General features: G+C 35.4%; 1 protein-coding gene and 1 pseudogene across 1 annotated transcript; one reads left to right on the forward strand and one right to left on the reverse strand.

Moving 5' to 3' along the window:
• Window positions 1-9,274: 9,274 nt before the first annotated feature.
• On the reverse strand, window positions 9,275-10,204 carry LOC107641311 (uncharacterized). Its single transcript, XM_016344808.1, has one exon. The coding sequence runs from the start codon at window positions 10,202-10,204 to the stop codon at window positions 9,275-9,277; it is 930 nt and encodes a 309-aa protein (XP_016200294.1).
• A 9,940-nt stretch (window positions 10,205-20,144) lies between these two features.
• Window positions 20,145-24,282, forward strand: LOC110262612 (uncharacterized; annotated as a pseudogene).
• Window positions 24,283-25,125: the final 843 nt, after the last annotated feature.

The raw sequence follows: 25,125 nt of genomic DNA on the forward strand, positions 1-25,125 counted from the left end.
ATGGGAGGGACACTTTTTGTTTGAAAATATTTTGAAAAGACTGTGTTTTGATTTTTTCTGGTTTTACCTGACATCTTTTGCCCCTGTCTGAGTTGTTATGGTGACGATATTTTTGTTGTTTGTATTTGTAGGTGTAGCTGTAGCTATATGTCTCGTCTTGTCTTAACGAAAATTTCCACTAAGGTCCCTCCGGGTCTTCATAATTAGGTAGATACCGTAGTCCTTTCTTGTGTGCCTATAGTGGATAGGGAATACTGTGACGAGTTCCGTAGGTTCCATAGGATTTGTGTGAATAGAGAGGATGAGAGGAATTATGAGCTAGTTGTTCCCAATCCTAAGGAGAGAGTTTGTTTTCCTCCTTTGGACAACTCGGAGCGTCCTTTCTTCTATGCTTATGATGGTTTTTTCACTAAGTTGGGTATTGCTCTCCCTATTACCGATTTTGAGATGGAGATCCTTTGGTCTTGTAACGTAGCTCCTTCTCAGCTTCACCAGAATTCTTGGGCGTTTTTGAGAATTTTCCAGCTACTTTGTCAGGAGTTAGACGTCCGACCTTCTGTCGGCCTTTTCCTTTATCTGTTTGTCTTGACAAAACCTGGGGCGCAAAAGGGGAAGGCGTCTTGGATCTCTTTCCGTGTTGTTCAGGGTAAAACAGTTTTTTCTATTTTTGACGAGTCATTTCATGATTTTAAAAATCATTTCTTCAAAGTTCGGGCAGTGGAGGGTGTCCGGCCTTTCTTCCTTGATGAGAGTGATGAGCTTTCCTTTCCTCTTTTTTGGCAAGAGAACGTTGTAGTAACAAAGTATACCCTAGATAGTTTAGATGAGATCGAACGGGCCTTTGTCGGTGTGTTGGAAGAGTGCTGGGGTCGAGCTCCTCACTTGGATACGAAGAGATTCTTAGGGGATCCCAGTCTTCTCCGGTCCGAGTTAGGTAGTTCTCCAACCTCTAGCTTTTCTCATTATCTTGGTGCTATATTTTTGTGATTATGACAATTTTGTGTCTTCGAGCTCTTTTTCAGAAATGGAATCAAAATCTTCTTCGATGAGATTCCTATGAAACACGAAGAAGTCGGTTGCTGCTCGTAATCTCCAGATCCAAGAAGCCATAAACTCTTCTTCCTGACCTTCGCCAAAGAAGCCGAGTTCCGGTCCGGCCGCTCAGTGAAAGATCATTCCTACTCCCTCTGTCCGCTTAGTCTCTCCCGAACCACCGTTAGTGAGTTCGGGGGCCCCGTCATCCCCATCTCTTTCCGAGCCATCCCCCAAGAGGCAGAAGACTACTAGGGAGTTAGGTATTAATGACAAGGATTTCGACGGCTTTGCTTAGAGCGAGAAGCATATCCTGCCTAATAGTCATATATCAATCGATGACGTGTCCATTCTAAACCATCTGCAGGACATGACTCGCAACTGCATTCGGATGGCTGGGGTGAACACTGCCTTGGCTAAGGAGCTGAAGAAAGCTCCTATTCGTGCCTCTCAGGCATTCTTGAACTCTGCTCGAGCTAATGTAGAGAGGTTGAGTGGTTTGATGGCAAAGATGGAGGAGAAAAATGCTAAGTTGGAGTCGGAATTGGAGAAAGCCCGTGCTCGAGCACTTAAAGCTGAGGCGGCTCACTACTGGCGGAGGAGATGAAGAAAAGGGCCAAGGGAGTTATTCTCGGACTTATGGGGAGTTGATCAATATGCGGGAGGATCTGAAAACCGTCCGGGAAGACTTTGCCGAGCTTCAGAGACATGTGGTCGGGGGTATGAATGAGATGTATGAGAACCTAAAGGCCCAAGTTCGGGTTCTGGCCCCCAACCTGGATCTTTACTTGTTCAGTACTGATAATATTGTTGTTGACGGGAAGATTGTCCCTGCCCCGGATGATGAGGAGGAGGAGCCCGTGTCCGACCCTAAGGCCGGTTAGACTCCTTCCATTTCCGAGGTTCGTGTTGGGAACCTTGTGACCCTAAGGCAGCCCGAGGTCGTCAATGTGGAGGCTTCTCCTTCATCTCCTGAGGTCATCGAGGCTGTTCCAGTCACTGTTCTTCCCCGATCTTCCCTTGTCAAGGATGTTGTGACAGGGGAGAACCTCAACTCCCTTTGATTTTCCTTCAGTTTGTCTTTTTGAGATGGCCCGACTTGTGGGTCTTTGACACTTTAATTTTGTAATAGTTGGTATTCGCTTTGAACTCTTTATTATCGATTATCTTTTGCAACTTTTATAATAGTGCTTGATTCAAACCCTTTTGCTTTTTGAGATGAAGCTAGGTTTTTCGTGGTCGTTGAATTTCCTTTCGTAGGTCTGACCTCGAGTAGTTGGCCTTTAGTAAGTTACTTTTACTGCTTGTTTTTAGTCCGATCTCATTGAGATCGTTTTATACGAGCTGTTTATGTAACTTCTTACATTAATTTTGACCTCGTCGCTTTATCTTGCTGACTCTTTTTAAGTCGGACAATGATTTTTGCGATTTGTCAAGCTTAAATTAATGTGTCTTCAGACAGGAAACTTTTTTAAAGGAGTAGAGATGGAGAAAATGAGATAGGTCATTTATTAGAAAGAATAGAACTTTTTACAGAATCTTGGGTGCTTGGGCACCCCTAGCCCTTGTGCTGGTGCCTCATTAAAAACCCTAAAATTGGGAAAAAAGAGTACACCTCCGCACAAGGTTTGCTTTCTAATTATAGTACCTTCGTAGGTTACACGCGTGCCAAGACCTCGGGAGCTCCCGCCATTGGAGGTCGGACACTTTGTAGTAACCTTTGCCTTGGACACCTGTTATCTTATAAGGTCCTTTCCAATTAGCGGATAACTTTCCTTCTCCTGAATTTTGCACCCTGATGTCGTTCCAGATCAGGATGAGGTCGTTGGTGCTGAAGTTCCTTTTGACCACCTTTTGGTTGTATCTTAGAGCCATCCTTTGCTTTAGAGCTTCCTCCCTAATCCGAGCTCTTTCTCGGACTTTTGGGAGGAGGTCGAGCTCTTCTTTTTGTGCCTGGGTGTTAGCTCTTTTATTGTAGAATACTACCTTAGGTGATTCTTTGGTAACTTCTATTGGAATCATGGCCTCCATTTCGTAAGCAAGTCAGAAGGGTGATTCCCCTGTCGTGGAGTGTGGGATAGTCCGATATGCTTACAAAACTTGAGGGAGTTTGTCAGCTCAGGCCCCCTTTGCGTCTTGTAGTTGGCGCTTCAACCCGACCAGTATAACTTTATTGGCTGCTTCAGCCTGTCCATTGGCCTGGGGGTGTTCTACTCAAGTGAACTGGTGTTTGATTTTTAAGTCGGCCACCAACTTTCAGAAGGTGGAGTCAGTGAATTGGGTACTGTTGTCTGTGGTAATGGAGTAGGGGACTCCGAACCTTGTGACAATATTCTTGTATAGGAATTTTTGACTTCTTTGGGTAGTGATAGTTGCTAAGCGCTCTGCCTCGATCCACTTAGTGAAGTAGTCAATCCCTACTATGAGGTATTTGACTTGTCCTGGAGCTTGTGGCAATTGCCCGAGTAGATCGAGGCCCCATTTTGCGAACGGTCATGGTGAGGTCACACTGATTAGCTATTCGGGCCGAGCGACGTGAAAGTTGGCGTGTTTCTGACATGGTGGGCACCTTTTGACGAACTCAGGTGCTTTCCTTTGTATGGTCGGCCAAAAGAAACCAGCTCGGATCACCTTCTTAGCTAGTGGCCGAGCTCCCAAGTGGTTGCCGCAGATGCCTCCTCCAAGACTTCCTTTGTATTATAAGTTAGTACACACTTCAAGACGGTTATTGAGATTCCTCTTTTGTATAAAACATTGTGGACTAGCGTGTAATTTTGTGAACATGCAAGTATTTACTATCATATAACTATAAGCATTAAAGAGATATATCCAAACAAACCAAACAAAATGCAAACAAGAACAAAATTTTGCAAAAATTAAGGAAAAAAGAACAAAAAGAGTATTGCAAAGTGACTAAGAAAAGAAATTTTTCCCCCCTTGAAGTTAGCAATCCCCCCCCCCACACTTAAATAATACACGGTCCTCCGTGCATGCACATGATCCGGGGGTGAAGGACTGTGAGGCTCCACCTTCAGCTGGTGGGCTCCGGGGGCTCCGGGTTGCTATATAAAGAAATAAACAATAATTGAGGAGAAGTAAGTTGTGTGTGGTGTTATGAAAGGCAATGTGTGTATTCTAAATGCGCACGGTTTAGAACACACACATTGGTGGGGTAAAAATAGAAACCTCATAATCAAAAGAAATAGCACAGTCCTCAATTAAGTAGCCTAGGTTGCAAGGAAACTTAAGGCACAAGCAACCCTAGGTAACTACAAAAGTGAATTGAGTATAAAATATATTGGATAGTGAGATTGTGCAGGTGAAAGCGCAAGGTGAAAAAAAATGGCACAATCAACAATAACCAATTTCATGATGCAAAGAGACTACTTATGCATCCTTAGGACTAATGAAATAATTACATATATAAGGTGCTTGTTACAAAAAGTGGCAAGTCTTGATAAAAATCAAGTCAAGTCGACTAAAAAAAATGCAAAGCATTAACAAGGAACAAATACCTTGTTATGTGATTATATTCACTTAAAAATCATGATGAATGAGTAGTTCAACTTAATTTCACTAAAGTAAAAGTGCAAAATTCAAGATGCCAAACAAGGATAAAGTCTAATGCATATGGTAGCTACAACATACGAATCAAATTCACAATTTTTCTAGGCAATTAAACAAGGCTTCAATACTCAGTGCACATATTCATTAACAATTAAACCAAAATTCAAGCAAGAAGCAACCCAATCAACATCAATCAAACACTTGCAATTTATTCAATTAACAAATAACTAAACAAAACTAATATAATTATGAAAATAAAAAAGAGATACAATGGAAACTAAGTAAAACAAGTAGAAAAATAAGGTAAAAGCAAGAGAAGAGAAGGGTGGAGGGGAAAAGAAGAGAAGAAGTAGAGAGAAGAGAAGAAAAGAAGGAAAGTGGTGAGAAAACAGGGGTGTGCGTACGCACAAGTACGTGTGTGTATGCACACTAGGCGAAAAATGGGGTTCTGCGCGCACACAGCAGGGTGCGGGCGCTGCGAGCAGAAGGGACATAAGGGTCTGTGCGCATGCACAGAGGTGTGTGTGGACGCACAGAAGGGAAAAGAGGGGGGTGTTCCCACGCACAAGGGGTGCGTGTGCTGCGAGCAGAGGGGTTGCTGAGGGTTGTGCGTGCGCTCAATGCTGTGCGCACGCACAGGTAAGGTTTTTTTTTTTAAAAGGATCATGTGTGTGCGCGCACACAGGTCCATGCGTGTGCAAAGAAGCTAGAAGGGGCAGGGGTTCATGCGCACAAGTTGTGCCAATGCTCCCAACAGAAGGGATGCAAATTGGCATGCGGACGCACAAACCTGTGCGCTGGCACAAAGGGTGCGAAAGAGGGAATACGTGCGCACGCACAGGTACGTGCGCACGCACAGGTGGCAGAAAACAGAGGAATGCGCGCGCACAAGGCATGCTGGCGCTGCAAACAGAGGGCATAAAGGCTTGTGTGCGTACGCACAGTTGGGTGGGTGCGTACGCACAGAAGGTGAATTTTCGTTGTTGTGTGCGTGCGCACAAGGGCGTGCGCACGCACATGCCCTGTTTTTCCCAAAATTTTTCTTCAAAATCTAAGGTACCAAGCCTTAGCCCAATCAAAACATGCAAGAACCCATAATTCATGATCCAAACCAAAATTAACCTATCTAAACTCAAAATTAAACTAATTCTAAGCTAACTTAAACAAGCAAGCATGCAATTAAGCCAAAATATATACAAAATTAAAAGAGAAGAGTTAGAATAATGTTACCAAGCACTTTTATTTAATGTCTTTAAGTTAGACAATTAGGAGAGCCCTTGCTATGGTGGCTTGTGCTTGACTTTCCCACCAAATGCTTGAATCTCCAATGTCCTCCGGGATCCCAATTCTAACCATCAACAAAAACAAAAGAGCACCAAAGAGCAAGCTATTTACATATTAACATATTTACAATAGCCAACAACAACACCATTGCAACTCCCCGGCAACGGCGCCAAATTTGATATAGAGAATTATTTCCGGTTTAGAATCAATCAAAACAAGAATCAATTCGTTGGTAGCATAGTCCAAACCAACAATGAATTCTCATAATCAAATATTAAATCCAATACAAAATAACCGAGAGTATTTAACTCTCGGGTCGTCTTCCCTAGGAGTTGCAATTAAGTGCTAAGATTATTGGCTATGGGAGGAAATGGGGTTGGATGATTGCAAGAGAGCAAGTAATGTAAATGGAAAGAAAGTAAATGATCATGTAAGGAATTAAAGGAAAGCAAGTAAAGGCAATAAAAATGGAAATGGAATGCTAAAAAGGACTCTTAGCAAGAAGTGGGTAATTAAGGATTCCTATCCTAGTTATGGACCATAAACATGGCAATTATGTGGAATTAATCCCAATTAGTCAATCCTACTAGAGAATTAGTCAAAAGGGCATAATTGATTCCAATCCCTAAGTCCTAAGTCAACACTAGTGGGTCAGTTAGAGTCGAGGGAAACCAAACCAATTAATAATTCTCACACAATGCGGAATGGACATCCACAACTCAATTCCACCTCCCAACACCCAATTTCTCAACCAAGAGTGTGAAACTAAGCATGCAAGAAATTAAACATTAAAGCAAATAAAAGTCAAAGCAATAAAAGTCAAAGTAATTAAATACAAAGAAAGAAAACTTAAAATGCAAGAAACCTCTTGGCAAGTAATTGAGAGCTAGGGTTACCTATCCTAATCATTGACCACAAACGTATGATGATTATGAAGAGTTAATCCTACTTAGTCAACCTTACATCGAAGATAAGTCAAATAGGCATAGTTGATTTCAATCCCTAAGTCCTATGTCAACACTAAGGGGTCACATAGAGTCAAAGGAGACCAAATCAACTAACTACTCTAATATATCAAACAAGAATGGACATCAATGACTCAAGGATCACCAAAGTCACCAATTTCAAGCCAAGAGTGAGGAAAAACTATGTAAAAACTAAGCCAAGCATTTTATCAAACACTTGGTGTGCATGAAAATAAAATAATATTAAAATGCATTAAAATAAATTCTAAAGCTACCACAGCAAGAGAATAGCAATAACAACCAAAGAAAGCAATAAATGAATATAAAACATAAATTGCATTAATTGAAATTAAAATTAACAAAGAGTGTTCATAACATAAAAATGACAAAATAAAAGAAATATAAGAGAAATGAAGAAGATAAAGACAAGAAGGCATGAAAACATAAATGAAACTACACTAAAACAAGAATTAAAGACTAAAATTAAAGGAAATTAAACTAACCTAACCTAATTCTAGAGAGAGGGGGAGCTTCTCTCTCTAGAAAATAAGAGAAAATCATGTAAAAACTAACCCTAATTGTCCCCCCCCCCCCCCCCTTTTCACATGGAGTGAGGTCTTGTTTAATATAGGAAGAATCAGCTTCAGAAAGTCCAAAAACTAGGCTCTGGAGGCCCAGAAATTGCCCTCAGCGATTTCCATTAAGTGAGTCACGTGCTGGGACATGTGCGTACGCACAGGTGTGTGCGTACACACACATGCTGATTTTCTTCTTGTGCGTACGCACAGGTAGTTGTGCGCACGTACGTACACTCCAATATATGCTTCTCCTTTGTTTTCTTCATGCTTTCTCCCTTTGTACATGCTTCCTTCCACTTTTGCCTTGCCAAACTTGCCTTTAGGACCTAAAATTACTCAACAAACATGTCATGGCATCGAATGGCATAAAAGTGGGATAAAAGTGATCAAAATAAGCATAAAATAGCATGTTTTCACATTTAGACTCAATTAAGGGAGAGAACACAAAAGCATGCTATTTGGATGAATAAATGCGGGTTTATATGATGAAATCCATTCAAATCAACCCAAAATATACCGAAAAATATGGACTCATCACGGACGCTACGGCCCGACTTTCCACTACTAGATTGGGAACGAGCTCTTCTCCTTTTATAGGTCGGGTGAGTATAGGTGGCTGACCTAGGAAGTCTTTGAAATCTTTGAAGGCTTGTTCGCATTCTGGGGTCCACTCGAATTGTTTGCCCTTCTTTAGGATAGAGTAGAGGGAGTGTGATTTCAGGGCTGATCCCGCTAGGAACCTGGATAGGGCTGCTAATCTCCCATTTAGTTGTTGGACCTCTTTGACGCAGGTCAGACTCTTCATATTGAGAATTGCTTGCTACTTGTCCGGATTTGCTTATATGCTCCTTTGGGTGAGCATGAAGCCTAAGAACTTTCTGACTTCTACCGCAAAGGTGCATTTTGAAGGGTTCAACCTCATTCCATGTTTGCTTATGGTGGCGAATACCTCAGAGAGGTCGGACAACAGTGTTGTGCTCTCCTTGGTTTTGACGAGCATGTCATCTACATACACTTCTATGAGTTTTCCTATGTGGGAGGAAAATAGTTTGTTCATCAGTCGCTGGTATGTAGCCCCTACGTTTTTCAATCCAAAGCGCATTACTATGTAGCAATAGTTTACCTTCAGAGTAATACACGAGGTCTTTTCTTGGTCTGGTTTGCACATAGGGATTTGATTGTATCCCGAGTACGCGTCCATGAAGGACAGATATCGGTAGCCCGAGGCTAAGTCGACCAGAGCATCAATGTTGGGAAGAGGGTAAGGATCTTTAGGACAGGCTTTGTCAAGGTCGGTGTAGTCAACGCACATCCTCTATTTTCCATTTTGTTTTTTCACCAAAACGACGTTAGCTAGCCATAGTGGGTACTTTACTTCTCTTATGAATCCTGCCTGTAGTAGGGCCTATACTTGCTCTTCTAAGGCCTATGTCCTTTTGGGCCCGAGCTTCCGACGCTTTTGCTAAACAGGTCGGGAGCCTGGGTATACTGCCAGTCTGTGGAACATCAGGTCGGGGTCTATGCCTGGCATGTCCGAGGCCTTCCACGCAAAGTTATTTCTTGAAGTCTCCTTTCAGATTAGCCCCTATGTTGGTGGTCTTATCCGGGTGGTCTCCGATCTTTATTTCTTCCGTCTTGCCTCTGGGTTGGGGGTGTAGCTATTCCCGAGTTTGGATTCCTCCCAACTTAATTGTATTGACCTCCTTGCCTCTCAAACTCCCTTTTAGGTTGAGGCTTTCGTTATAGCATTTTCGTGCTAGCCTCGATCTAGTCTCCTTTAATGGTGGCAATCCCTTCTGTTGTGGGGAACTTCATACAGATGTGAGGCATTGAGACAACAGCCGCAAGTTAGTTCAGAGCGGTCCGACCTATCAAAGGGTTGTACACCAAGTTAACATCAACAATGATGTAATCTATGCTTAGTGTCTTTGATCTTGTACACTTTCCAAATGTGGTGTATAGGGAGATGTACCCGAGGGGCTGGATTGGTGTGTCCCCTAACCCGAACAGGCTGTTCGGGTAGGCCTTTAGATCCCTTTCTTCCAGCCCAAGCTTATCGAAAGTGGATTTGAATAAGATATCCGCCGAGCTACCCTGATCGTTCAGGATTCTGTGGAGGTTGGCATTTGCTAAAATTATCGTTATTACCACCGGGTCGTCGTGTCCTGGTGTTATCCCTTCGTCGTCCTCTTTAGTAAATGAGATGGTTGGCAAATCGGGAAGTTTAATGCTTTTCCCAACTTGATATACCTCCTTGAGGTGCCTTTTCCGGGATGATTTTGATATTCCTCCTCCAGCAAACCCCCCATTGATCATGTGTACATGTCGCTCTGGGGTCTGAGGTGGACGCTCTTGTTGTTCTTCCCCTTCGTCCCTTCTTCTTTTCTTTGGATCATCCGATCTGCTGGCTAGGTATCTATCTAGCCGGCCTTCTCTTACCAGCCTTTCTATGACATTTTTTAAGTAATAGAACTTATTGGTGGAATGTCCGTAGAGCTTGTGGTATTCGCAGTACTCTATCCGACATCCTCCCTTTTGTGTTTGATCGGATGTGGGGGGAGGGGAGAGCTTCTCCGTGTGGCATACCTCTTGATACACATCTACTAGTGAGACTCTAAGGGGAGTGTAATTGTGGTATTTCCAGGGCTTCTCTGTGCTCTGTTCTTCTTTCCTTTTAGGTTCCTTATCTTTCTCGCCGGCTTGGTAGGGCAGGTTTGGCCGAGCCAGAGGTTCCCTAAGTCGAGAGTTCTCCTCCATGTTGATGTACTTTTCTACCATTTCCTGAATTTTATTTAGAGAGCTCGGATGTTGTTTGGAAATTGACTAGGAGAATGGGCCTTCTTTGAGACCATTGACTAATACCATGATCAAGCTTCAGTGGGTAGGCTCAGGATTTCCAGGCATGCCCTATTGAACCTTTCTATGTAATCGCAGAGAGTTTTTTCGACCTCTTGTTTGACCCCTAGCAAGCTCGGTGCGTGTTTTAGTTTATCCTTCTGAATGGAGAACCTAGTCAAGAACTTTCGGGATAGGTCGTCGAAGCTAATTACTGATCTGGGAGGTAAGGTGTCGAACCACTTCATGGCTGCCTTAGTCAGGGTGGTCGGGAATGCTTTACAACGGGTAGCGTCTGAGGTACTTGCTAGGTACATTATGCTCTTGAAGTTGCTGAGATGGTGCCTGGGATCAGTCGTCCCGTCATAGAGGTCCATGTCAAGGGTTTTAAAGTTCCTCGGGACTTTGGTCCGCATGATCTCTTCAGAGAATGGGTCATCTTCCCCCAAGGGGCTGTTTTCCCAATTTGTCCGGGTAGTTCGGCTTCAAAGATCTGTTTCTAATTTTAGGGGCTTTTCCTCTAGCTCCCTCCGTCATCTTACTTCTCTCTGTAGTTCTCGTTCGGCCTCCGTTGTCTTTTCGCGTGGTATTTAAGTTTCTCTAGTCGATCTCGCTGACCTCAGACGAGGCCTAGTATTTTGGCTGCTTGTGGGGGTTCTTCTTCTTCGGAGTGACGAACTTTTGATCGTACCCGCCTTGGTCGAGGATTAGCCGTTAGTCCTTCTCCCCGTGGTTGAGGTAGTGGTGGTGGTGGCAGTATAATGGTGTTGCCCTTAGGTTGAGCCTCTCCTTCAGATTCAGAGGCCGTATGGCCATCTTCACGCTGGTTGCTCGTCATCGTTATGGGACAAATTCCAGGTTCCCAGCAACGGTATCAATGTTCCGAGAGTTACCTGAAACTTTGATTTGGGCCCGAACGTGAGGTTCAGGTCCCTATGTATGGCAGCGTCCGACTTGTTATGCCGAGGTGCCGCCTGCCCGAGTTCCTCATGAGGAGGTAAGGGGTGATACTTACAAGAGACTCCGATACTTAAGTTAGCAAGGGCTTTGAGCAGGTTTTTAGTAGATTAGAACGTGAGTTATACTTGGGGTGCCAGTGTATTTATAGTAGAGTTTGAGGACTTTCTTTGTTGCGGTAGTTCCATCTTATCTTATCTTATATCTTGGGAGTTCGTTGGAGTCTATCTTTTAGGTGGAGATAGGGATCTAGTCACTACTTTCTAGAAGTAGTGACCTTGTCGCGTTGGATAAGTGGAGCTGGACTCCTTAGTTGATGTTTGACCTCTTCAAAGAGGTCGAGTATTGGGTGAGAGACCACCTTCCAAGGTTGGTCCTTTATCCTTATTATGCTTGGCCTTATGTTTGGGATAGAATATGAACACAAACTAAATGCACCCTTAATTCCTCGATAAAAAAAAAATTCAATTTTCTTATTTCTCTATCTCGTTTTCAAATATATTTATATGCATTTATTAACACTTAAAACTAATATGTAGTAAAACCAACTACATATTTTATGAATAAAAAATATGTGAACACTAAAATTCAATTATTAAATCAATTATCATATATTTTTATATAAATTTATGTATTATTTAATATATTTTTTATGTATATTTTATACATATAATTAATTTAGTAACTTATTTTTTATATACATGTAATATAATTATTTATGAAGGAAGATAATCTAACTATCTGTTCGAGACATACATATCATTTTGAAAATACAACTAATTTGATTATCTTAACCAAACAAAAAAATAAAAATTAAAGAAAATTTAAATACAATATTTAAATCCCCTTTCAAGTTAAAATACACTAAAATTTAAAAATAATTCATCCAAACAACATATCTAAAATTTTAATATACATTTTATATTTTACTATATATTTAATATAAATGACTGATTGTGTAGCTGTTGATTTTTTATATAAGAGTAAAGTATCGATTTTGTTCCAACGTTTGGGGTAAATCCTAAAATTGTCCCTAACGTTTCAATCGTTCTATTTAAGTTCCTAACGTTTCAAAATTGACTCAATGTTGTCCTGTCGTTAGGGATCCATTAACAAAATTGACGGCGGAATAAAATTGAGACGATTTTGAAACGTTAGGGATATAAATAGGACAACAACGTTGGAAATAAAAACGATACATAGAAATAAATTTTAGTTTTATCCTTCAATAATATCAATTTTTTACTGTGCATGGTATTCAATTATTTTTTAATCACATCTAAATAAATTACACTTAATCACATTACTTTCATTCTAAATAAATTTATTTTTTTATAATTTTACACTTACAGTTATAAATTAATATAAAAATATAAAAAAATTTATTTAGAATGAAAGTAGTGTGATTAAGTATAATTTAGTTAGATGTGATTAAAAATAATTGAATATTATATACAGTAAAAAATTAATATTATTATAGGATAAAATTAAAATTTATTCCTATGTATCATTTTTGTCCCCAATGTTTTCGTTCTGTTTAAGTTCCTAAAGTTTCAAAAGCGTCTCAATTTTGTCCCGCCGTCAATTTTATTAACGGATTCCTAACGGCAGGACAACATTGAACCAATTTTAAAACGTTAGCGACTTAAATAGGATGATTGAAATATTAGGAACAACTTTAAAACTTACCCCAAACATTAGGACAAAAACGATACTTTACTCTTTATATAAAAGTTAAATAGTTGTTAATCTAATACGAGTAAATGTAAAGCATGGTGTATGTGCCACAACTACTCTATATTACTATGGTTTCTTCTACTATTTTAATAAAAGCAAGTCTCAACAGTATATAACATTCTTTTTCTTCTCTTTTATCTATTTTTTTTTTATCTATTTTGTACATTATTATTAGTATGTGAATTCTACTATTAGCAATAAAATTAATTTAGTTTAAGAAACTGTGATTATCTACACACGAATTTTGTTTTTTTTTATCTTTTAATCAATATGCTATTTTTAAGACAAGACAAGACAATACATTATTAAAAATACTTTTTGCTTTTTTCCTAAATTAAACTATTTCCTCCCAAATAAAAGTTGAATTCGATTCCACATTTAGTTAAACCGCAATTGACACAATTTTAAAATTCCGTTGTCTTTTTGTAGCAGGTTTAGGTTGAAAAAAAAAAACTTTGTCTTTAGTGAACAAATCTGTCAAATGGCACATGGAGCTATATTTTAATTTTTAGGTATAAATTAATTAAAATATTTAAGTAAGAATTATATTCAGGTCCTCATCAAATATTCCTATCTGTTTTTTTTTTTTTTTTTTCTCTTATTCTAGACAGACATAAAATAAAATGAGATCTCATCAACGCCGCAACCATGATATGGTTTTCCATTCCTTAAGATCAAGCTGGATTTATTAGATAACTAACTTCCAAATTGGAGGGTCATACAAGTTTATACTATAGGAATTAAATTATAAATTCACAAAGAAAAAAAATGAAATGAAATCAAGAAGATAGATACAGAAGAATTAATTCATCATGAACTCTGCATGTGAACATTGAGACTTGAGAGAACTTTGGGTTAGTGCCATATATTTTAAAAAAAAAAATTATAGTTTATACTTTATACTCATTTTATTAATTCATTTTTCCATCGTTGATATGAATATAGCCATATATAATATAGGCTCATATAATATGAATTTTATATTCTTATATTTTATCTAATAATAGAAAAGAATAAATTGGTACCTTCAAATAATCCAACAAGGTAAGAATGTCCATTAAAAGTGAAAAAGAAAATATTGAAACGATATATTAAAAGAATTACAAGAATAATGACTTTTTCTAAGAATTTAGTTATCATGTTAAGATTGCTGCTAATAAAAATTTTTAAATTTTTATTTTAATAAATACATAACAAATACATTAAAAATTTATTTTTGCATCTTTTTTTATAATTAATAATTTTAACTTGTAATTTTAATATACATGTCAACTTTTTTTTAAATTTGTAGAAAAAAAAATTGCAATAAAAAAGTTGACACCACAAAATGCAAATTGAACTGAGCATGATTAACAATCAACAACTCATGCCTTTACCAAACATTACAACATCAAGAGCAACAATAACAACAAAATAAATTAACAACCAAACGAATAAATAATAAAAACTCACGTAAAATTATTTTTACGTGAAATTAATATTAAAAAATTATTAAATAATTTAATAAATTTAATTAAATTATTATTTAATAATTTTTAATTATTAATTTCATAAAAAAATTATATATGAATTTTTATTTAATTAAATAATAAAAAGAAGAAAAACGAAAAGCCGCGTCAAGTAGTAGCAGACTAGCGGCGTCGCAGTCAAGACTCAAGAGTCAACTCAAGTATATTATAGCAAAATAATTTCTGAATCAAATAAATAAAAGATGGTTTTTTTTAAGATTAATTTTATTTGAAATAGAAATAGTAGTTTTTTTTTTTTAAGTTAAGAGTGAAACTCAAAATTAAAATTTTTAGATAAAAAAAAAGACTAAGTCATTTAAAATAGAAATAGTAGTTTACTAGTTTATTTAAAAAAAAAAAAACTATATTAATATGATGATTCTTTAATCATAAAACTTTGAAACTATTATTTCATTTATCTTAACCTAAAAATGCTTAAAAGTTAAAAACTTTAAAAGTAGTTTACCTATCTAATTCAAGCTCGTCCTTCTATTCCTTTGGAAACGTGATGACAGCCTAATCCAGCTGTTGAGGACCCCCAACCCTTTTGTGGGACCCATATCTCCCTTATCCTATATAGAGAAATAGATTTTCTCTATTTTTTTAATGCTTGAGAGAATAAAGTGTGATCTCTCACATTTAATTTTATAAGTGGAACCAAAATTTAATAAAAAAAAAAAATAATAAAAAATGAGATTTTATACTGAAGACTATCCAATTTTTTTTCTACTAAAAAAAATCTACTCCCTCCTATATAGTTCTCACTCTCTTTTAAATAAATAAATAAATGCAGTTAGATATCTTGAGATAACATGATTAACTCCAATCAAGATGTCATAACTCATAACCTATGTTATTAATTTAGTAAATTATTTTTCCTACCTTCTATTCATAGAAACTTAATTGAATAAATTAGCTTATGCCATTTACTCGCTTGTATTATTGAAAAATATTTTATTCTTCTAATAAATTTTTTAAAATGTTATTTTTGGTGCTAAATAGAACATTCATCATATACAAAAAAAGAAAAGAAAAAGTCAGCATTCATCAAAGTAATTTAAAAGCTAACTAGAATATCTTTCATGTTAGTTTAAGTTTGATTTCATTTTAAAATTTATTAGATTTTATATTATACATAGTGATTTAAAACTAAAAATAAGATTTATCATTTTAATATTTAGTCTCAAATTAATTAAAATTTTACATTATTTTTAATTATTTTATCAAGATAATTATACAAACGATAAAATTTTAATTTTTTATCAAGATGACATTATCTTTTTAATATAAAATTATTTTCATTTTATCTATCAATTTAAATATAAATTATCATTTTAAATTAATTCACTTTTAAAAATATAAAAAAATAATACTCTAAAATATTTATTTAAGTTTCTAAAATAAAACACTTTAGTCTTTTAAATGAATTAATATTTAATTTGATCTTTAAATTTATACGTGACTCTTAATTTAATTCTTAAAATTTTAATTATCTCTATTTAATTCTTAAATTTTATAAACGTCACATTAATTATTTGGACAATTTCTGATACACAAATACTTTTAGAGTCCTGACATAGATAGTCAAATACCATACTAAAACTTATAAAATATATCATTTTGCAGTGACACAGTCACATAGTGAGAAAGGGGAATAATGACCTCCTAATTTTAATTTTTTACATATAAATTATATGTAAATTTCAGTTTAGCCTTTTTTAAAATTTTATTTTAGTTTTATTTTATTGTATAAATATTTTTTGTCTCCCTCTAATATTTTATCTAACTTCACCCCTGTCGTTTTGGTTAATATTGACCTCAAATTGTCCAAAATTGATGCCGGATTACTTGTTTTGGGAAGAAAATTTTTAATAAACACAGTTTATGATGTTTTTTCAGCTTTTAGAATACCAAAATAAAAATGACGACGTTTTATAAAGTCTAACGTGGTATCCGGCTATCCACGTTAGCTAGGTAGCGTTTGTTTTTGGGGGGCAGGACACGGAGACATGGACAACACTTGTTTAAAAAGTGTTTGGAAGCAGAGACATGGACAGTGTACATATTGTCCGAGACAGTTTTTTATACTTTTGTGTCCACTCTTTCACGAAGGACAATAATGGACACAGGATTTGGAAGAGTGGACACAGACAATTTTATAAATTTTGTTTTCTTTTTTTTTTCGCTATTACCCCTTCTTATTTTTCCTATTGCGTTGTTCAGAGATACTTTTTTCTTCCTGTTCTTTCTCTATCTCTTTCTTTTCCAGGTACTCTCTCCTTTCTGTAGAATTTTTTATTGGGGGTAGATAATTCTTTTCTTTTTATCGTTTTACTTCAATACCATTTTAACCTTATATTATATTATTTGATTTGTAATAAAAATAATTAATCTTAAAACTTTTGAAAGATAAATATTAGCAAAAGTAAAATTGATCTTTTAAAATGCTAAAAAATAATTTATAAATTGTAATTGATTTTATATAATTTAAAGAAAAATCAGTTTTTTATAAAGAAAAATCAATTTTTATATAAAAAAATAGTTTTTTTTTTAAATAAAAATAGATTTTTATATGCAAAAAACTAATTGTTTTTTCATGTAAAAATTAATTTTTTTTAAATTAATTTTTTATTTAAAATTAATTTGGTTTATTAACTTAAACAAAATTTTTTATTAATCAAACTCAAATTTATTTTTTTTGTTAATCTTAACCATATGTATTCCTACATATTAATAATAAATTTTAAAATAAAATAATTATATTTATTAATTTTTATTTTAATATAAATACTAATATATTTTTTTATTAAAATTTTTTGCCTCTTCAAATATTTTTTTCAAGTTTCGTCTGTACTCCTATGTACTCTTATTTTTTATTAAATTAATTTGTATTGATGTAGAAAATTTAGAATCATAGGGCCATTTTAGTCATTTCATATAATATTTTAGTCTTGTCCATGTGTATCCAAACATAATACTAGACATTACATTAGTGTCTTGTCCATCGTATCCAAACACAATACACAAAAGATAATTTTTAGTGTCTCTGTCCTATTGTCTCCGTTTCAGTGTCATGTTCTGTCCTGTCTCTAAAAACAAACACAACCTTAATGTTTGTGTGTCGAAAATTATTCGAGTGACTAACATGAGTCACATTCGCAAAGTCAGAGACTAAATAGAGGCAATTAAAATTTTAGAGACTAAATTAAGGCTCGCGTACAAGTTCAGGAACTAAATTGAATATTATCTCTTTTTATATTTTAAAATATATAGAACAATCCCTAATATTTAGGTTTGTTAGACAATATAATTCCTTTCCATTAGTCACTAAAAACGATTACTGATATAAAATATTAATTCACACACATAACTGTTAAATATTCACATAGTCAATCTTCAGAGTGAAGTACACAACAGTTCTCAGAAAATTTTAAAATTCTCAATACGATTTCTAAAAAATTTTTTAAATTTTTAAAATAATAGTCCATTAGAATATTTTTAATATTTTATAAAATAAACTTTAAAAATATTTCTAAGTTAAAAAATTTATTTTTTTGGGCACAATTACTAATTTTAGTAGCACAAACAATTTCAAATAAAAGTTTATTTTTACAACATTACAACTAGTAAATTCTCAGAATTTTTTAAGAAACATAAAAAAAAACACTTGAATTTGCCAAGATTTTTTTTTCAAATATTATAAAGTATTAGGAGTTTCATATTATTGAAATTTTGTAAATGATCCACATTGACCTTGTAATTGATCAAAACTTACAAATTTAAATTTCGAAATAACTTAATTTGCATTAGACGCAAGTTAATTCTAAAATAATGCCTTCATAAGTATTTATACAAATATTTCTAATTGTTTATATAAAATTTTTTATGTTAAATGGGAGTTCTCTCATTTCTTCAAAGAATATTATCTAATTTATTTTTTTTTCATTATTAAAGAATGATCATAGAATATGATATCTACAAATTAAATTAAAATTTTGTACTATCAAAAATAAATATGAGTTCATTTATTTTAAATTATTTAATTTTTTTAAAAATAATGTCTTTTCAAAATAATTTATAATTTATTTTAAAATATATAAAAAGATTTTGTATATATAAATAATTGATTTTGACTAAATGGAACAAAAATTTTAGAATTAAAATTTATTAATTTAAAAATAATTATATATAAATAATTAGAAGGAACTGTTTTAAAGACAGTTTTAGATTTTTTTAACATTTCAAAGACGGTTATATACTTTATTATAGAGATTGATTTGTTCATCTCACATACATAAATACTTTATGATTACGTGTCAATTAATATTTTATGTCAGCATCACTACTAGTGACTAATAGAAAAAAAAATCGTATTATGTAATAAAAATAAATGTTGAAAATTATTTTGTATATTTTAAATTCTAGAGGATTAAAGTGTTTCATTTTAAAAATTTTATGGACTAATTCGAATAATTACTCTTATTACTTTTATAAATAATTAATTCTACATTATTAAAAAATTATTTTACTTAACAAATTAATATCAGTTTTTCGTCCTATATATAAATTTTTTTCTTTTAGTTTTAATCCAGTAAAATTTATAAGATTTCTATTTTGGTCTATGTCGTTCAATTGCTCTGTTCAATGCTAAAAGTGATTTTTTTTTTTTTTAAATAGTATGATAAGAATAAGATGTGTCAACATTTAACTTATTGTATCAATACTTAATGGAACAAATTAACGGAGCTAACTAGTGTTAAATAGTAAATACTAAAGTTAAGACACTTAAATGTTATTGGACTAAAGTAAAAATATATAGAGGAAAAAAAAGACTATTTTATGAAATCCAAAAAATGGTTTAAATCATTAATATAATATTAATTTTGTCAAGACATATCCCTAAGTAATGGACGAGAGAATAATTATTCAAATGTAATTTTATAAATTATTTTTTCTATTTTCATAAATTCAACCATTTTAATTATACTTTTAATTTCAAATAAATATTTAACAGGGAACAATTAGATAGAGTGTTACGTATAAATTAAAGGGAAAAAGACAAATAGGTCCCTGACTTTTTAAGTTTTTGACAAATTCATCCCTGACAAAATTTAAATACAAAAAAGTCCCTGACTTTAACAAACGGAGGACAGTTTAGTCCTTCCGTCTATTTCCCTCTCACACATCAAACGGAACAGGCTGACGTGGCTATAACGGTGTCCAGGTGTCCGTTACGGTGCCACGCTGGAAGGAAAAAAAGATCGAAGGACAAATAGGTCCTTACTGATCAAAACGACGTCGTTTTGATAAGGTAATCAATTCTTAATAAAAACCCTTTGCCAACACAGAAATTACCATATACTGCCCTAACCCCTTCATCAAGCCAGAGCTTCCTTCCCTGTGGCTCGAAACTGAAGTGTCATCGAAGAAGGTGGAGTAGGAGAGACTTAGTTCGTATGCTGAAGAAGTTCAATCATCAATCAAGGTAAGCAAGTCCACAACGTTCATGATGGCATTCGCGTTAGAGTTCCATTTAGTGTATGGTGTGATGCATGTAAATGCATTCTGCTATGGTTGCTTTCTGTTTTAATCTATTTGAAAAATGTTATTTTGTCTTCATTTGAAAGATTCTGAGGGTTCTATGCATTGTGGGTTGATTTTTTTTTGTTTGAAAATTACAGATGACTGATAGATATGTAATTCCTGTTTTTCACCATGGAAGAAAGTTTGTGAGGAATGGTGATGGGAGACTTGTTTATGTGAATGAAAAAGTAGAAAAATTTCCAGAGATGGACATAGATTTTATAAACTTTGGTGATTTGGTGAAGTTGTATGAGGGTTTAGGGTATCCTGGCTACAAGGCAATATACTGATTTGATAGTACAGCCAGTAATATAGAATCTGGGTTTCATCGTTTAACAGGGGATAATGGGATTCGTGAATTGTGTGACAATTTGATTAAGAATGAAGAAAAAGATGAGTTTCATGTTTACTTTGATCATGTTGTCAATGAACCTGAGTATGTAGAAGAAGCAGGAGGCGGGAATGCAGGAACTGGAAATGTTGAGTCTATAGAACTAGATGACATCTGTGATAATCTGATGACATCCTCCTCTGATGACGGCTACGAGAGTACGGAGGATGAACCTTACAAACCTCCACCTCCGGGGTATAATGATGATAGTGATGATGAGAATAGCAGTGGAGAAGAGAAACGTACCAACAAAAAGAGAAGTATGACTTACAAGGGAAAAAAAGTGGCTGTACCAAAGAGGAAAATGAAAGAGAAGAAGAAGAAGGATCCACTAAAGAGGCAGGATGCACCAAGGAAGAATAGATCAAATATTGGTGGAGAACTTCCCAATGTACAACCAGGTGTTGGACCCAGTGTAGACCAACGAGCTGGGCCTTCGTTGAAAACTGGTGGGCCTAGTAGTGGGCCTAGTAATGGGTCTGACCAACACTCAAGCTGCACTGATTCAGAGTATGATTATGAATACCATTCAGAGGATTTGCATACCCCTGTTTTCTCTGATGAAGAAGCTGAGAAGCAACACTGGCCCGAGTTCAATGATGAGTATGGATTTGGAGAAGGCCACTTTGAAGTAGGCACCAAGTTTGCAACTCTTGATGATTTTAAAGAAGTGGTGAAGGACTTGTTCATATCTGAGGGTAGGCAGCTTCAGTGGATTAAAAATGATAAAGAAAGGGTTCGGGTGGGCTGCAAAGGAGAAGAATGTCCATGGGTTGTACATGTATCCTACAATAATTCTCTTAGGTGCTTCCAGGTTAAAACTTTTAAATCTGAGCATACATGTGCAAGGGACATGGGGAGTAATGCTGCTGACCAACACTGGCTGAGCAACAAAATTGAAAAAAGGCTAGCTATCCATCTTCAGATGACTAGGAAGGAGGCTAGTGATTTTCTGAAAGATGAGTTTGGGATACACCCTAATGATAAGATGGTTTACAGGGCACTAAAGGAGGCAAGAGACAGAATTGTCGGAAGCGAGAGTGAGCAATATGGAAAGCTGAGGGATTATCTATTCGAACTCTTACGCAGCAACCCTGGATCTACTGCACTCTTAGAAGTGATTCCAATTCCACAATCCCCACCAGTGTTTGATAAGATATATATATGCCTGGATGCATGCAAAAAAGGCTTCAAGAGTGGCTGTAGACCTTTAATATATTTGGATGGATGCTTTCTCAAGGGGTACTTTGGTGGACAGTTACTTTCAGCGATTGCCCAAGATGCCAATAATCATTTCTATACCATTGCTTATGCTGTTGTCGGATCAGAAACAAAGGAGTCATGGAAATGGTTTTTAACTCTCTTACAAGAAGATCTTGGGAATGCAAGTGTGCATGGATGGAACTTTATGTCGGATCAACAAAAAGTTAGTAATATATTTGTTTATCCTTATGTTCTGAAATCTAGTTCATTATGCTTATATTATGAGGCTTTTGGTTTATAAAATTATGCAGAAATTAAGTGTTGTTCTGTTTCTAACTTTTTTTTACTAAATTGCAATCTCTAAGTTTTATCACATTAGTTAGCATTAGTTAGCATTAGTCAACATTAGTTAGCATTAGTTAACATTAGCCAAGGTTAGTTAGCGTTAGCATTAGTCAACATTAGTTAGCATTAGTTAGCATTAGTTAACATTAGCCAAGGTTAGTTAGCGTTAGCATTAGTCAATATTAGTTAGCATTAGTTAACATTAGCCAAGGTTAGTTAGCATTAGTCAACATTACTTGGCATTTGTTTATTAACATTACTTTATTTATGCATTTGATTTAATTTTTCAAAAATTTATAAACTTGAGTTATTGAGACTTACACCAGATATTTAGCTACAACTAATTAAAGTGTTGGTGCTGATCTTTAATTTGGATTGTGGAGCTCTCTTCATATGACAGTGTCATGTTCGTTCTATGAAATAAGCCTTTGGATGAATGTTTATTATATTAGACCTGTACCTATGTGAATTGCCTTTGCTAATGTGTTAGATGGTGTTTTAATCAATGAACAAGCTTTTACTCTCATTAGCCAAGGCAGGGGCTGCTGCATTAATTTTTCACTTGCTGATATACCCTTGTACACTATTGTTGAAGTTCCTGTATTTTACTCTTCAACATTCTGTGAACTACATCACACTTTTTAATGCTTTTTTGTTTATTTTGAGATGATATTCTGCTACTTTCAGGGTCTTCTTGAAGCAATGAAAGAGGTGATGCCCGAAGCACCACATCGTAATTGTGTGATGCATATGTGGAAAAACTTCATCAACCGATTTAAGGATCTGCAAGTCAGAGATGTGGTTTGGGAGTGTGCAAGTTGTTCAACCCCTCCTGAGTTTGTAGAGACTATGGAAAAGCTTAAGAAGATTAATGAAGAGGCGTGGGAGTATCTTACAAGATTTGATCCTCGGGTGTGGGTGAAGGCTTACCTTAACCATGGCCCCAAGGTTGATTCTTTGACAAATAATATGTGTGAATCCTGGAATGCCAAAATAGGAAAGTACAGAGTGAAGCCCATTCTTACAATGTGTGAAGAGTTGCGCTGTTATGTCATGCGGAGAATGACGAAGCATATCACTCTACTATCAAATTATCCTGGAAAGCTTGCTCCCGTACAGCAAAAAAGACTTGGCCGATTGATTAAGCCCAGCAACAGATGGAATGCAGTATGGACAGGTGACAACGAGAGGAAGCGGTTTGAAGTGAGTCGCAAAGCATCAAAAGTTGATGTTGATTTGATGAAGCATACTTGTTCATGCAACATGTGGCAACTAACAGGTTGACTTACTTACTCTTTGATTGAAAACTTGTTTTGCTAAGTAATGTATTCTAGATTGCTTATGTGATTTTGGAATTATAGGAATGCCTTGTGTTCATGCGATTGCTGCTATTAGGAAGAAGCATGATAAGCCAGAAGAGTATGTGCACAAATGGCTTTGCATGGAGTCCATCTATCTGACTTATGCACACTCAATCCAACCAGTTCCCAGTGAAGAATATTGGCATAGAACAGGTTATATCAAGCCAACTCCTCCACCTATCAAGAGGCCCATTGGTAGGCCAAAGGTGCATAAAAGAAAGAAGGATCCAGTAGAGGATTTGATCCAAGGGGACAAGGTAAGAAAAACATTTCGCATAACATGTAGCAAGTGCGGCGAGAAGGGTCACAACTACAAGACATGCAAGGGAGCACCATCTAATCCTAACTGGAAGCCTAAAACCAGGAAACCAAAGCACCAGAACTCAAGTAGTCAGGCACTAGTGGAACTTCCATTATCCCAATCTGCTCCAGAGCCTGAGGTAACAAAGCACGTGAGGATTTAGTTGTCCTCGTTATGAATGATAAAGGATTTATGTGTCTTCATTATAAATGTTAAAGGATTTATGTGTCTTCATTATAAATGTTAAAGGATTTATGTGTCTTCATTATAAATGTTAAAGGATTTATGTGTCTTCATTATAAATGTTGTAGGCTGGCCAGAATACACAACAGGCAGCTCCAGCTGAACAAGCACAGGACACTTCTTCACATGCAGCACCATTCAACCAAGCACCAATCAAGACAACAAAACATACTCATTTCAAAAAACCAGCTAAATTTAGGCCAAAGCAACCAATCAAAAGGCCACCTGCACCAACTACAACTCAGACTCAAGTTGCTCCACAAATTTCAACAAGTGTGACAACAACATCTAGTGGAGGAGTATCAAAGGAGACACTGGCAGCAACAACTTCTGCCACAACAGGACTATTCAAGTTTATACCAAATCCAGGCTTCAAGAACCAAACAAAGTGACGTGCTTGTTCCAGACTTATTTTGGAAACAAAAAATTAGTTTTTCGCTGCAATAGTTGGTTGTAATACATATTGGCAAACTTTATTTTAGCCAATTTAGTTGCTTATGAATTTGTATTTTGGAATCTGCGGGCTGATATACTTGCTACAGTTACTTATCCTAGATGTTATTATGTTGTGGTATGACAATATTCCTATAATATGGTTTAGGTTGAATGAATGAATTATTATTGATTGAATGAATTATATATGGCTTCTTTCTGATTTAGGTTCATCTCTTAAAAGTAAACATGTATGTTACACACATTCTATATCTATTTCAAGCCAACAAGATATAGATAATTAAAATCTTCTTTCTTTCATTTATATTAGCTAAAATAGTTAACAGATATAATTCATTACAATCCACATTTTTTTCATATTTTTCATACCCTAAATAAACAAAGACCAACAACTACAACAATCAAGTTTAGAACTATGACCCAGAAGTTACTGCTTTTCTTGTTCTCTAGGTAATTTATCCTTTGCTCTAGATCAGCCATTCTGTTCTCCAATTCAGACTTCCCAAAATGTTCTTCAACATTTAAGCTCTGATTGTCACCCAATTCTTTTGTTGGCTCCATGCACCCAATTCTTCCAACATGGTCATCAACCCACACAAAGAATTTACAATATGGTTGTTTCACCTAAATCAATTCAGATAGTATGAAAATATGTTGGTAAAAAAAAAACTCTCCACTTCATCCGTATACACGAAAAATTGTGAGCTTACCTTGAAGAATGGGCATCCGAAGAATAGTCTGTTTGGGTTGGCATTTGTCTTCGACATGTAAAATATCGCATA

Source organism: Arachis ipaensis, chromosome B5 (genome assembly GCF_059453495.1).
Source record: "Arachis ipaensis isolate K30076 ecotype BB chromosome B5, ASM5945349v1, whole genome shotgun sequence".
NCBI lineage: Eukaryota > Viridiplantae > Streptophyta > Magnoliopsida > Fabales > Fabaceae > Arachis > Arachis ipaensis.

What these genes read in the sequence shown, in the direction of transcription:
- LOC107641311 (XM_016344808.1), bottom strand. Translation starts at nt 10,204, where the DNA reads ATGGTAGAAAAGTACATCAACATGGAGGAGAACTCTCGACTTAGGGAA.